The 14,051-nt window shown below is 45.4% G+C and overlaps 1 protein-coding gene across 1 annotated transcript in view; it reads right to left on the reverse strand.

Annotated features, from left to right (window-relative positions):
* Nucleotides 1–732: 732 nt before the first annotated feature.
* asic2 (acid-sensing (proton-gated) ion channel 2) overlaps nucleotides 733–14,051 on the reverse strand; it is a 150,696-nt gene continuing 137,377 nt past the window's right edge. The window contains exons 3-10 of the mRNA XM_067233199.1: nucleotides 10,260–10,387; nucleotides 6,008–6,158; nucleotides 5,330–5,386; nucleotides 2,959–3,112; nucleotides 2,288–2,379; nucleotides 2,108–2,187; nucleotides 1,092–1,160; nucleotides 733–861 (exon numbers count right to left, since the gene is read on the reverse strand). Of these exons, the coding sequence (XP_067089300.1) occupies nucleotides 760–861; nucleotides 1,092–1,160; nucleotides 2,108–2,187; nucleotides 2,288–2,379; nucleotides 2,959–3,112; nucleotides 5,330–5,386; nucleotides 6,008–6,158; nucleotides 10,260–10,387 (833 nt within the window). The 3' untranslated portion in view covers nucleotides 733–759. The remainder of the gene's footprint in view (nucleotides 862–1,091; nucleotides 1,161–2,107; nucleotides 2,188–2,287; nucleotides 2,380–2,958; nucleotides 3,113–5,329; nucleotides 5,387–6,007; nucleotides 6,159–10,259; nucleotides 10,388–14,051) is intronic.

The raw sequence follows: 14,051 nt of genomic DNA on the forward strand, positions 1-14,051 counted from the left end.
TTCTAGTTCTTGGCCTGCCCTGTCTCACAGGGCAGTTCACACACACAGAGAGAGAGAGAGAGAGAGAGAGAGAGAGAGAGAGAGAGAGAGAGAGAGAGAGAGAGAGAGAGAGACACACAGCATATGGCATATGGCACGTACATGTACAGCAAAGCAACATTGCAGTCCAGCATACGCATCAGCATTGAAGAAAGAGAGATAGTGAGAGGCCGAATCCAAAAGATAGAGGCGCATGCAGTTTGAACAGTTCCCAGCTGTCTACGGAATAGTGTTGGCAGTAGAGCGCAGACTGATTAATGGTGAGGCGTTTACAGATGTCCTGTACAGGGCTGGCCCCATCCTGACGGTTTTGCTGTGTAAGCTATGTGTCTGTATTGCGAGAGTGTGTGTTTATGTGTGCGTGTACTGTGTGTGTGTGTGTGTGTGTGTGTGTGAGGAGAGCCAGTGCCTCCACACAGGTCTCTGGGAGCCGTGGAGGGGGAGAGGAGGGGAGGCTGCGATCCTCCTGGTTTAACAGTACAACACCAAAGAGGCTCAGCCTGTTCTTGTGACAGCTCCTTCCCTCGGCTAGCCGCTGCAGGCAGGCCAGTAGGCAGGGCTTGTAGACAGTACCCAGGCCCTCCCCTCCCAGCTGTCTCTCTCTGTCCTGCCTAGGAGAAGTGTGGTTCCTGGGTGGCACCCCCCTCTGGCCAGAGCTCCAAGCCCTCTGTGCTGGGGGGGCTGGGGGGCTTGGGGGGCTGGGGGGGCTGGGTGGGGGACTCAGCAGGCTATCTCCTCGAGCGTGCCCAGGGTGGTCTGCAGGGGCATAGACACCGTATGGCTGACGGCCTCTGAATGGTTCCCCACTGGGTCACAGGAACTCTGGGGTCGGTGGAAACAATACACACACGCACACACATGCACACGCGCACACACACGCGCACACACACGCGCACACACGCGCACACGCACGCACACACACACGCACAAACTTTAGTACAGCTCGAAATACCTTGCTATGGTTTGAATGGCAAATGTGGGGTCTGGGAAAATTGTCATCATAGTGCTGGGTTTTAAGAGTGCATCCATGGTTGGATAAGTGCTATCCTTACCACATCCTCTCCATGACTCTCCTCCTCCTCCTCTCTGCTCAGCAGATCCAGCAGTCTGTCCTTCACCACCTAATATTGGTGTAAATCACGCCAATGCGTTCCATGAACAATATCATGCCATGCCAATGCTTTTTATAAAGGCAGGCTTTAAACACGGGGGACCACTAGCAGCCAAGGATATGATTACGGAGGTAAAACAGTTGTAACTGCAGCAATAAACATGACCTTGACAATTGTTTTCTTGGTACAGTCACACTTACACAAGACCTCAGTTGAATCTGTGTACAAAACTTCAATTTCTGTCATTCAAATGCTCTGAAAAACACTTTCGCTGTGTACTTATCTAGGATTTTGTGTTTGGCAGAGCTTTGTGCAGACACAACAGGAGAGGGATGGACCCAAAGACAACTTAATGAAAAAGCCGTAGAATACATCCCAGTGACAGTCCCAGACAGCTCATCTATGTGTGTCCTTTCCAGTCAGTCAATGAGAACGTGTTGCGCCGTGGCTCGAAGCACAAAGTGTTTGTGCTTGTCTCTCTGAGGGTGTGTAATGCTGTAAGTCTGTCAAGATTTGTGAGAGTGTTTCATATTGGAAACGTGGAAAGATGCCTAGGGGGGGATTTTCATGTTTTGCTAATGTATGTGTGTGTGTGTGTGTGTGTATGTGTGTGTGTGTGTGTGTATGTGTGTGTGTGTGTGTGTGTATGTGTGTGTGTGTGTATGTGTGTGTGTGTGTGTGTGTGTGTGTATGTGTGTGTGTATGTGTGTGTGTGTGCGTGTGTGTGTGTGTGTGTGTGTATGTGTGTGTATGTGTGTGTATGTGTGTGTGTGTGTGTGTGTGTGTGTGTGTATGTGTGTGTGTGTGTGTGTGTGTATGTGTGTGTGTGTGTGTGTATGTATGTGTGTGTATGTATGTATGTGTGTGTGTGTGTGTGTGTGTGTGTGTGTGTGTGTGTTGGTGTGTATGTCAGTGGGAATGCAGACTGTGTACAGAGTGTTTGCAGCGTGACTTACCTCGTAAGCATAGTCAAACAGCTCCAGGATGGTAAGGATGCTTGCACCAATGAACAGGCCCATCTGACCACCAATATCACCTGTTGAACCAACCGACAGTTAAAGTGGGAGAGACAGAGGGGAAGAGAGACAGGTTTCAGGACAGAGTTAGTCGGCACACTAGGTAGTTGCTGAACCTACCTAATAAACCAGCCACCTCGTACGCCTTCTTCTGCTCTATGGTCTCATAGTTCAAAGACTCAAAAAACACGTCCAAGACAAGGATATTATCCCTAAGAAAGACAGAACGAGAGTGAGAGGAAGAGCAGGATAATGGAAATATAATGAGGGACAATGAAAGACCGAAAGTGACAGAGAGATGAGAGGCATTAAGAGAGAGATGGCGAGCGAAAGAGAGAAAGAGAGATGGCATGAGACGATACGAGCGAGATAGTGTGTTAGCACAGAGCGAGTGAGACAGCGTGAGAGAATGAAAAATATTGAGGAGGAAAAATAATGCGAGTACATCAAAAACATTCCAGAAATATTTACCATCACTAGGTTTTTATGGTTATAAATTAATTAGCAACCTGTGAGACAACGTAGGCATACTCAATCTGTTCCCCAAGCTTTTCTCAGTGACATTATACTCTGTCTCTTGAGGTGGTTATTCGAATAATGAAGAACTTAATTTCCTTCAAAGGGTACCACTGCTATGTATTGAGCATTTGTCTGGCAAACCATCTGGACTGTGATCTACACGTGGGCGTGTTCAAATCCTCTTTACGGTACCTGCACACTGTTCTCAAGAGTCGCAAGGCCTCGTGGGCGTGTGATGAGGACCGGTTGGGCTGGAGCAGAGTGTCACTCACGTGATGTATTTCTCCGACCTGTTGAACTTCTTTTCCAGGTAGCGTGCTGAGGTCTTACTGGGGATCTTTACCATGGACAGCTCCTTGTTGTAGCGGGTCATGTTGCATGGTGCCCTGCAGATGCAACTACTGCTCTCCAGCATGGACAGCTTAGCTAGGGGGAGGCAGGGAAGGGGCGATACAGGGGAAGGGAAGAGGGAGGCAAGGCAGGGGGTGGGCAGAAGGGCAGAAGGGCAAATCTTGTCAGCCGGAATGGATGAGCAGAGACGTTGTCCATGACAAACCGCGTAAGTATAGAGTGTTGAACTCCTATTGTTTATGACAGCTGGGGGGGAAACAGGGTTGCCATCTTTTATCATTCCGAGCACAAGCCAGGGTTCACCCACACTTCCTGGACCACGCTGCACTCGGCCTTAAACCATGTGTACCAAACTATGCTCCCTCATGAAAAGCCCAGGCTATTGTTGATGTCAACATCATGGTAGGGAGTGAATACAGTCCAACAGGAACATTTACATTTAGTCATTTAGCAGACGCTCTTATCCAGAGCGTCTGCTAAATCATGCCAATCAGTTGGCATGACCGGGAATCGAACTGGCAACCTTCGGATTACTAGCCCGATTCCCTTACCGCTCAGCCACCTGGTCACCAGGTCACCAGGAACATCACATGACTGCCATCGCAGATGTCTCCCCCACAACCCACTGAGAGACTGGCTGCTGTGACAGACTAGACTCGGACTAGGAGAGAGCCTCAGATAGGAGACGGCAAAAGTGGAAATCCACTTCCTTCAGACCACACAGGTGGATGATGGCAAGCCTGACTAACTTGTCTGATAAAGCGTTTTCTAACATACACTCAACTGTGAAGTTTCCAATGATGTTCAAAACTAACTGGTCTGAGCAGCACCAAACCCAGTCCTCCTGACATCCCCTTTCCTGCTTATGAACAATCTCTCAGAAAATAGAGGGAAAATATGACCAAAACCCCTTTCTTTCACAGTGTCTTCATTCTGCTGGATGGCCAGGATCCTCAGAGCTGGGTACCTGCCAGACATACTGATGTCCTGCAGGGTTCAGCTGTCAAGTAATTGCAAAAGGAAATTCAATATGGCATCTCGGTCGCCTCTTATTTCCATTCAAATAAGGGGTTATTGGAGTTGGGTAGCACTGTGCATTCATTAGCCTGGTTTAATTTTCTCGCTGTGTCTCTCCCTTTCTCGCTCTCCTGTGTCTCTCTCATTTTCACTTCATTTTTGTTCTTTTCATGTAATTATAAGGATAGCACATTAATGTTTAAACACTTTCAGAAACTCAGCCTTCAGCTTTGGATATAATAAGCTAGTTACAGTTTGACAATCACGTCCACAAAACAATTATACCAGGGGTTATAATTGTTATTTATGAACATTACCATATTTCCAGGGCTCCATGGCCATGAAACAGAAGGAAAAATAACTGCCTGTGCAATTAGCTGCAGAGGGCAAGCCGCCTTCAAAATCCCAAACCTCGATGTAGAGAAACAAATTCTTCTGTCCCCCATTAAAACAACAGAGAGCTCCACATACGCAACACTCTCCCCAAACACCATGACTGACATCTCTTGGAAATGAGTGAAAACCTTTACTGGTGGGTGTAACAATCTGGCTCTAACCGGAATGTGTACCGAAGGTTCAAAGCGTGTGTGTGTGTGTTAATGGTAGTTCAACCATTTCAAACCAAACTCAGAGCCAGAGCTGGACTGAAATCCAGCTCTATCTCCAGCTCCTCATTACTACTTAGCTTCAGATTCTTGTTAGAGCCACAATGTCTAATTACAGAGCGGGAGCGAGCCGGCATGCACACTGCCAGGGCCTGCGCCCCGCAGCTCAAATGTGTAGGAGAGAGACACATTTCTGGCAATAATGTCGGCCCAATGTCGGCGATCACTTCCATCTCACAAAGCGCATAAGCATCTTTCAGTGAAGATAATTGAGATGACTGGACATTTCATGAGTCCCTCCAGTGTGTGGCGAAGCTAAGTTAATTTGAAACTCCATACAGCAAAGGTGGGAACTGAAATTCGTTTTTAGTTTGAAAACACGAATGATTCAGAGTAATGTCTTTTAGTCCACAGCCTGGATGTGGTGAGGGGCAGCCTGAAGCAAAGGCTTTTCATGCTTCAAACCCTCTGTTATTCTCCACTGAGGCAAAGAGAATGTATGTGAAAGACTTTTAAAAGGAGAATCACAGCTACAGTATCCATACTTCAAGTGACCAATCATCTTTTTGTGCTATGTGTTTATATACATCCTTATGTGTGTGCAGGCACTGTGTATGAGTGTGTCTGTGTGTGTGTGTGTGTGCTTATGCTTCTGAGCATTTAGACTTACCAAGGGCAGGCTCAGCACAGTCTTTATACTGCTCAGGAGTGCAGAATGCAGCATCGCCTATGCGGAGACACAAGGAGATTTTCAATTTAGCTTGTCTTCAAAAGAAATCGGGTCAAAATGAACTACCTCTAAATTGCTTACACCCCCCCCCCAAACAAACAGCTCTGATTATTCTAGACGGTCAAGGAGAAGCAAACTATTCATTGTTGGTTGGAATCTATATTGGCACAGCTAGGAGAGAGAGAGAGAGAGAGAGAGAGACAGAGAGAGACAGAGAGAGAGAGCGAGAGAGAGAGAGAGAGAGAAAGAGAGAGAGAGAGAGAGAGAGAGAGAGAAGAGAGAGACAGAGAGAACAGTGATTTTGAGAAAAAGTTGTAATAAATTGTTTTATTCAGAGCTTATTCGTGATTTTCCACTTTAGAAAACTGCAGCAAAACAAAACACATGGACACCCTTATAGGTTATTTACATTTAAATTCCCAAACAAACTGAACATACAGATTCGTTCCAATTTACTTTACTTTAAATACACCCAAGTTCTATTGTCTGGGTCTAAATACTTTAGGATTTTTTTTTTTTTATAACATTTAAAAACGGTTGACATATTGCATTTGTCATAATAATGCTCCAAAAGCCTCAAGGCTTCAGAGGTGTGTGTGTGTGTGTGTGTGTGCTTACCAGGCATGTGTACCATCCTGCAGTTGCAGTTCTCTATGATGTAGAGAGTCTCGCAGTCAATCCTGCAGGCTGTCACACTGTACACCTGGAAGAAGCCAGAGTCCAGGGCCCTGGACTCACACTCCCCCCACGGGGGTGGCAGGTAAGTCAGCTACAACACACAGCACACAGGCCACAGGTGAGCAGAGAAGCAGGTAAGCACTGCCGTCTGAGACTGACATTCAAGTACACACAGCCAGTACAAGTACATTTACATTACATTACATTTAGTCATTTATCAGATGCTCTTATCCAGAGCGACTTACAGTAAGTACAGGGACATTCCCCCGAGGCAAGTAGGGTGAAGTGCCTTGCCCAAGGACACAACGTCAGTTGGCATGACCGGGAATCGAACTGGCAACCTTCAGATTCGGATTACTAGCCCAATTCCCTCACCGCTCAGCCAACAGACTCCCTAGTAGTAGTACTCTGGCAACTCAAGATGATACTGTGCACGTTTTGGAAACAAGCCCCTCTTTGCTGTCTTGTCCCGGAGGTATTTTCAGGACTTGTAAGGTCTGACTGCAGCGGGTCTTGGTTTCCCAGCAGGCAGTTGGGTAGAGGACACAGAGATCCGATGGGGCAGAGAGGAGTGCATTCACAGATCCACATGCTTTGGCTGTGACTTCCCACAACAACAGGCTCTGTGAACACAAATCTCCAAATGTAGCCTCCCTGCCTGTGGCTCCGGAGACAGCGTGGCAAATGAGAGGACGTGGACAGCAGGAGAGCCCATCTGCCCAACAACACATGCAGCCTGTTCCAGCATCCATCTCCCATCGCGCTCTGCTCCCAATCTCCAGTCTCTGTCAACACGATGCATTGTGGGAAACGTGGTTTCCCCTGCCAAAATGACAGTTTTTGGTTTTGTTTTTGGATCAAAGTAATGAATATCCCGCCAGTCAGAATCTGGCTCCCTTGTTAGCCCAGAAATACTTGGACACAAGGACCATCTACCAGAAAGAGATATTAGTTTGTCGTTTGTCTGATGTATTCCTAGTTTAGAATAATACAAACGTTCAGACTTACAAAATAGGAGGACCACTGATTTAACTCTATCAAGCAGTATACAGACATTATTCACCAACATGTGTCCTTCTTTTTACATTTACATTTAGTCATTTAGCAGACGCTCTTATCCAGAGCGACTTACAGTAAGTGCAGGGACATTCCCCCCGAGGCAAGTAGGGTAAAGTGCCTTGCCCAAGGACACAACGTCATTTTGCACGACCAGGAATCGACCCGGTAACCTTCCGATTAATGGCCCAATTCTCTAACCGCTCAGCCATGATCCCCCATTCTTACTGTACTCTTGTAACGGCTCCCAGCAATCAGCCCTGGGAGAGACTTCTAAACAGCATCTATTCATCTATTCAGACAGGTGCTCCTCGTCAGTCAATAACCGTCATCATCCCCTTCGCAGCTCGGCTCATGTGGCCTGGTGTACTAATTAGACCAGCTTTTGGCACAACCTGATTATTTGCGTGTAATCAAATAATCAAAGTGGTTCAATGTCAGCCGCCACTGTGCTGAGATCAGCTGACCTGATTAAGGGCTCTCTAATGGTGGCCAAGCATCCCTGCCTTCCCTGAAACATAATTAATCAATGCATGACACATTCTCAGCTGCAGATGCTAAAATACACTTTCTGTATAGGAGAGACGTTGTTAAAAAGCCTATTTCTGAACCCGACAAGCCATAGTGTTACAGTGGAGAGCTGTGGAGATTGTGAGAGGGAGAATGCACACATATCTACACTATTTAATGTGGTATGTTAACAAGGCCAGACTACTGCTCCTTCCTCTGATGCAGTCCCACTGTTTGCTCCACTGTGCTGTCATTCCCACAATACACACATTTATCTCTATGGCAACGGCACAATCATTTTGATCCTTAATCATTATATTTAGATCCTATTTCACTATATTGAGATCCTAAATTATTATACTGAGATCCCGAGTCATTATAGTTATATCATTAATCATTATATTGAGATCCTAAGTCATTATAATGCAATCCCAAGACATTATGGAGAGATAAGCAATTATATTGAGAACCTAAGTCAATAGATCTTAAGTGATCCAGTCCAGGCTTCAAGATGATTAAAAAGCATGGCATCAAATTCACCCAGCATGTTAACAATACAAGCTTCACCACCTTGGAGCACAGGTATTGTAAGGTTATCTTTTGGGAGGACTCTTGAAGCTGAGAGAGAGCATCACCGAGACTCTGGGAAGGACTGACTCGAGGGGGAGATGGGAGAGGGAGAGGAGGAGGGGGGGAGGGGGAGAGAGGTTCCAATAAAACCATTTTGTGGAGAACTTTAATCCTCAGACATTGGGACACAGACAAAAAAGAAGAAGAAGAAGAAACACTTTGACAAAGTTTCTTACACTTCAAATAGCGAGATGAAATAAAACTGTAATCAGTCACCTCTAGCAATCTATATTCTCTCTCTCCCTCTCTGCCTCTCCCTCTCTGCCTCTCTCTCCCTCTGTGATATACTTCAGCACTCTTAGAAGGTTAAATGTATTTACTTTAAATCAATTTTATCTGTAACATTTACATGTTATTTAAACATTTAGCAGGAAAGGGTCGAGCTGAGCTCATACCAGTTGAGAGCCAAGCTCACTCTCTGATTGAATCCCTTCCCTCCCCCGACGACCACCGTGAGTTTAACAGTTCTCGGCTCAGACCTCTACCCTGATTAAAAACTCTCTTCCACTGGCCATGTTTTCTGGTCAGCTCAGGACATATCTTCAGGGGGCCGTTCAGGAACACAGGAAAGAACATAACACAGTGAGAGGTCTTTCTGGTTTTGTAATTCAAAGTGGAAAGCTGAGTTAATTATGAGGAGCTGAATTCATTGGTCTGCCACTGTGCTGGATGTAGGGAAATGTGTCTGGTATTAAAGCGAAGCAGCAGGCGATGTTGTACAGAGACGGGTCTGAGGAAAGGTGTAGAGGAACTGGGGATCCGACCGGTAACATGAGGCGTTTATAGAATACTCAACCTAATTGTCCTCTCTTTTCTGTGTAGGGTTGAGAGGAAATACACTTTTCCTGTCCTTAGATTTTCCCTTAGATTGTTTAGTTCTTAGAATTGGTTATACTATTATACTTTTTTACTTTTAATTTAAGATCTGTATATGTTTATTGTTTGCACCTTCCTGCCACAGTAATTTCTGTGTTTGTATAAACCTACAAGGCAAATAAACCAAATTCTGATTCTGATCTTCTCCGAAACTCTTTAAAAGCATGATTTATTTTCAACTCTGTTATACTGAATGTGCTGACATAATGATAGATATTATAACCGTTTTCCTTTTTAAGAGGTGTATTTGTCTTGTTTTTTTATTTCGGAACAGTTTGTGGTAACCTGTGGAACAGTGATCTTGTATGCTAGACACACTAGCCATTTAAAATTAGGAACAAGGCATTAATCTTGGCAGAAATATTTCTTCTCTGACAAGGGCAATCAAAAGACAATCAAGTCAACTCCCCATGGCAACCTGGGGTAAAAAAACAACTCCATAAAAAGAGAAAGAGAGGGCAAATAGAGAGAAATAATAGAGAGAAATACGAGAAAGAAGGAGAGATAGTAGGGCCCATGAGCCACAGAAGGTCAGTCTATCACAGACATCCCAGAGTGGAGACAGTCTATCCATCCATCCACCCCTCCAGACTGTGAGTGGCAACACTGTGGGCAGACAGGGACCTGCAGTCCAGATGACTCATCATGGCAGCCCTGTCCTACTCCAAACCGAGCCTTTCTCCAACCTTGGAGCCTGGTTTCTGGGTAAAGACCAGAATAACCTCCTTGTTGAGCAGCCCCTGGCTTAGCTACAGGGTGTGTCTACAGGCCTCCCAGTGCACTTAGGTTTGAGGTCTACTGAGTCTATGAGGCCGGTGGCCTTGATGCTGCTGTTGGTGGAGACAAGCACTTAACGACTGAGTGGGAATGAGGGGGTGAACCACTTGGCTGACAACAAGGTCATGGACACTGACAGAAGAGGAGGTTATCATCTGTCAGTCATCGTCTTCGAAGAGACAACCAAGGATGCAGCGCTTAAGGCAGAGAAACCGAGGGAACCGACACGCACAGCTATGCGGACACACAAGACACGTACTACACACACACACAATAGAAAGCCCTCCATGCCAAGAGCTCCACGCCATGGTTGGTAAAAAGGAGAGAGGTTGCAGTCCCTTACCCTCTGTTCCTGCGTGGCCACGAAAGTCTGGAACCCCGGAGCCACTCCGAAGCCGAGCTCGTGGATGAAGGGAGGCTCTGCCTGGCTGTGGATCTGCACCCGCACCCCAGCTTCAAACGCTGTCTCCTCTGGAAGACAAACACCACAGGTGTCCTTGGATGCACGCTCTCTCGGTCTCTCTCGGTCTCTCTCGGTCTCTCTCTGTCTCTCTCTGTCTCTCTCGGTCTCTCTCTGTCTCTCTCGGTCTCTCTCGGTCTCTCTCGGTCTCTCTCGGTCTCTCTCGGTCTCTCTCTGTCTCTCTCTGTCTCTCTCTGTCTCTCTCGGTCTCTCTCGGTCCCTCTCTGTCTCTCTCTGTCTCTCTCACCCTCTCTTAACTCTCCCTGTTTCTGACTCGCACATAAAAACACTTGTTTCAAGTAATTGTTTACAAGCTATATACAAAAACACATTTGCGCTGGCATACTCAAGGAGTGAACGTCCTGGATGAAACCACCTTTGGAGAATTACTCTAGAGCTGGTGAAGAAAATCAATACGCTTTCATTACAGTCATCTCCCTCTCTATGGTTACACCAAGTCAGTGGATCGCCAGTCCATTTGCCTCGGCTCAACATCAAAAAGAGGGTGCTGAAATAAAAGATTGCACTGTCTGTATGCTAACTCTGAAGATGAAAGGGATTTTACACAGAACACACAACCACACACTCACAGTTAGGAGTATTCCGGAATATGAAGGGGTCTCAGAGGCATGCATACTTCTCCCACAATCATCGTGCCAGGCACGCATTAGCACACCTTACAGGAAGAGGAGTCTTTATCTAAATCAATAACTTTCTCTCTCCAGCCTTTACATCCACCGGCAGTGTTCGTTGAACATTCAATCCAACCTTCCGCTTTCAGCATAGCAGGCAGGAGCTTCAATCAGCCTGCAGGGCAGCATAGCTCCTGGGTCTAGCGCGCCTGCTAACTGGGCAGGCGTGACAGAAGGCACAGATACACAGACCCCTAACTGCTGCTCTTCGATCCCCACACCTGCCCTCACCATGGAAACCCATCACCCCATATGTCACCAAGACAGGATAATAGCTTAAAAATGAGTTCAAACATGCCATGGGCAAAAGGAGGGAATGTCCACAAGTAGAGAATGACAAGGTCTGTTTTGCTCATACCTACTATCTAGTACTGCTTGCTCATTGACCCCATTGAAACTAGTGACTATTCTGCATATTGGGATCAAAAGACAGCAGTTAAAGACACAAGCTAAGGCAGCAGAATTATTCTTTATATCAAATCTATCATAAAATGATTAGAATGACAATACAGAGCGGCAGGGTTACATTATCAATATTTGCACAGTATCATCATTGTTATCCTCCTTACGATTATTATATTTTTCGGAAAATATGAATCTCTGAATAAACATCAGCATCTCAATGTGGCTGCTCTCTTTGCATAATAGTTCACACTGTTTCATGTGTTCAGATTCAACTGGTCAACTTCTATTATGGATGAATTTCATTTCCTGGCATGACTGGCTGTACTAGGTGTGATTCCTTCTCTGCTTGAATAAGAGGCCCAGGATGAGAGGGGGAGTGGAGGGTCTGTGGCAGGAGGCAGGCAGGGAGATTGGTTGAAGTGTGTGTGTTTGTGTGTCTAGGAGCATGTGTGTGTATGAAATCAAATCAGCACAGGCTCAGCTAAACTCAAGATGGCCGCCGCAGCCAAAACGTTGTGCTTGAGGTCAGACAGGTTTCTACAGTATTTTAACTTCCTCAACAACAACCAATCCCAAACCCTCCCTCTCTCCTTTTCTCCCTCTCCTCTCCCTCGCTCTCTTCTTTAGAGCTTTAACACACCTATAACCAAGGCCTCCCCACTCACCACTAACCCGCACTGATTACAGATTTGTACAATAGCTAACAAGCTTTTCCGTATATTTAAGATACTTTTTTCTAAACTCTAAATACAACAACAAACCTACATCACAAAATTAGCCAAGTAGTTAATGTGGCAATTTAATGAGGGTGTCCGACCTGCCGTTGAATTAGTATTATTTTCATGAGCCTCTTGGTGTATCAGACATACAAAAATACTGAAATAACTTGACAGGGCAGACGTAGATGAGAACAGAGATGAGAGAGAAAAGCTTCTTCATGTTGGCCTTAGAACTCCGAAATGAACCAACTCTACTGTTTGAAGTTCCACTTTCTTTTCTTTGCTAACATGGTAGATATCTGAGATGATGGCTAGTTATTAGATGAAAAATGTAACGCCAAACCGAACAGACAGATGGTAAAAAGAAAGAGAAAAGAGAGAGAAGTGTGTGTGTGTGGCTGAGAGTGTGTGTGTGTGTGTGGCTGAGAGTGTGTGTGTGTGGCTGAGAGTGTGTGTGTGTGTGGGCGGGTGTAAGAGAGAGAGAGAAATAAGTATAGGGAAGGGGAAAAAACAAAGAGATTAAGAGTAATATACTGATATTATTGGTTAGGACCTCTAGCTTCCAAGGTAACAGGACACACTTATTAGTGAGAAATCAACAAACCCAGTGTGGTTTCGAATGAGACATACTTAATTTAAAACGAAGTATCGATGGGGGCACCACCTTAATATTACTTTATGGCAAATAAAGGAAAACATATGATGGACAGGCACACGTAAAAATTTAGTAATGAAACGGTATGACTAAGTTATGAATTTTATATGAAATATGATTCGGTCTAAGGTCTTGTCAAAGCGTGCAGGTTGCGTAGCAGGGATTGAGTGACTGAGTATTTGAGTCAGAGTTTGCGTCTTCTCAATGAGAATTGCGTTTTGGAATTTCTGCTGCGCCGTCGTTTTGGCATAGCTGGATTCCGTTGTACGCGAAACTAACAGCGAGTCTTGGCGAGATCCTTTGGAATTCCAATCTTGACGGAAAAGTTTAGAGAAAATTATCTTTCATGGCTAATTATAGAATACTCACTGGCGGTCAGTGTTGACGTCTCTTCCCTCTGGATTGGAAAGTTCTAGAAACTCCAGTTGTGCACCTACCGAACACATGGTAATGCTTGTGTCGGGCTGGTAGTAGAGTATGCAGTGAGAAATTTCACACTGTAGGTGAAATAATTATCTGCTTAAGGACTTTCTCATTGACTTCTGTCTAAACATGTTATCAACTACATGGGTTCATTTGGCCCTTTCCTCATATACGAAATAAATTATCATGGCAATTGGATAGTTTCTATTCCAACGCAGAAAAACCTCTTGGGTTCTTCTAATTTAATTTGAAAAAAAAACTAACAAGTTTGGATTGATTGCGAGCTCGAGTAGAGGAGTTCCCACTAAAACACTTTGCAGTTGTGAAAGTTTACAACGTGCTAAGCATTACAGGAAGTGAACATCTGTTCACAGGCCAGTGTGATCTTCTCATGTTAATGTACAATAAGACATGACAGAAGATTTGAGTTGTAGGCAAAATCTGTGGAAATATGAGAAGCAGTATTGATAAAATAAAAAAATATAAATATTCACAGCAATTACTATACCATGGCCTGGACTTTAATGGCTGGAGGGGTGTGGGGTACTTTTAACAAACAGCCTCATCACAAATCCCGGTTCAAAATCACTGCCCACAAGCAAGTACTATAAGTAAACCCAGTAATAAATCAACATTCAGGAAAAAATCTGACTCGGGGGGGGTGGGGGGGGTGGGGGGGGGGGTGGGGGTGGGTGCATGCGGAGAAGTGAAGGGATCCGAGCAGAACCTTGCGGGACTCTCGTAGCAAGGGGCGGGCAGTAGAGCGGACCCTCTGCAGCGG

This window comes from Osmerus mordax, chromosome 3, assembly GCF_038355195.1.
Source record: "Osmerus mordax isolate fOsmMor3 chromosome 3, fOsmMor3.pri, whole genome shotgun sequence".
Taxonomy (NCBI): domain Eukaryota; kingdom Metazoa; phylum Chordata; class Actinopteri; order Osmeriformes; family Osmeridae; genus Osmerus; species Osmerus mordax.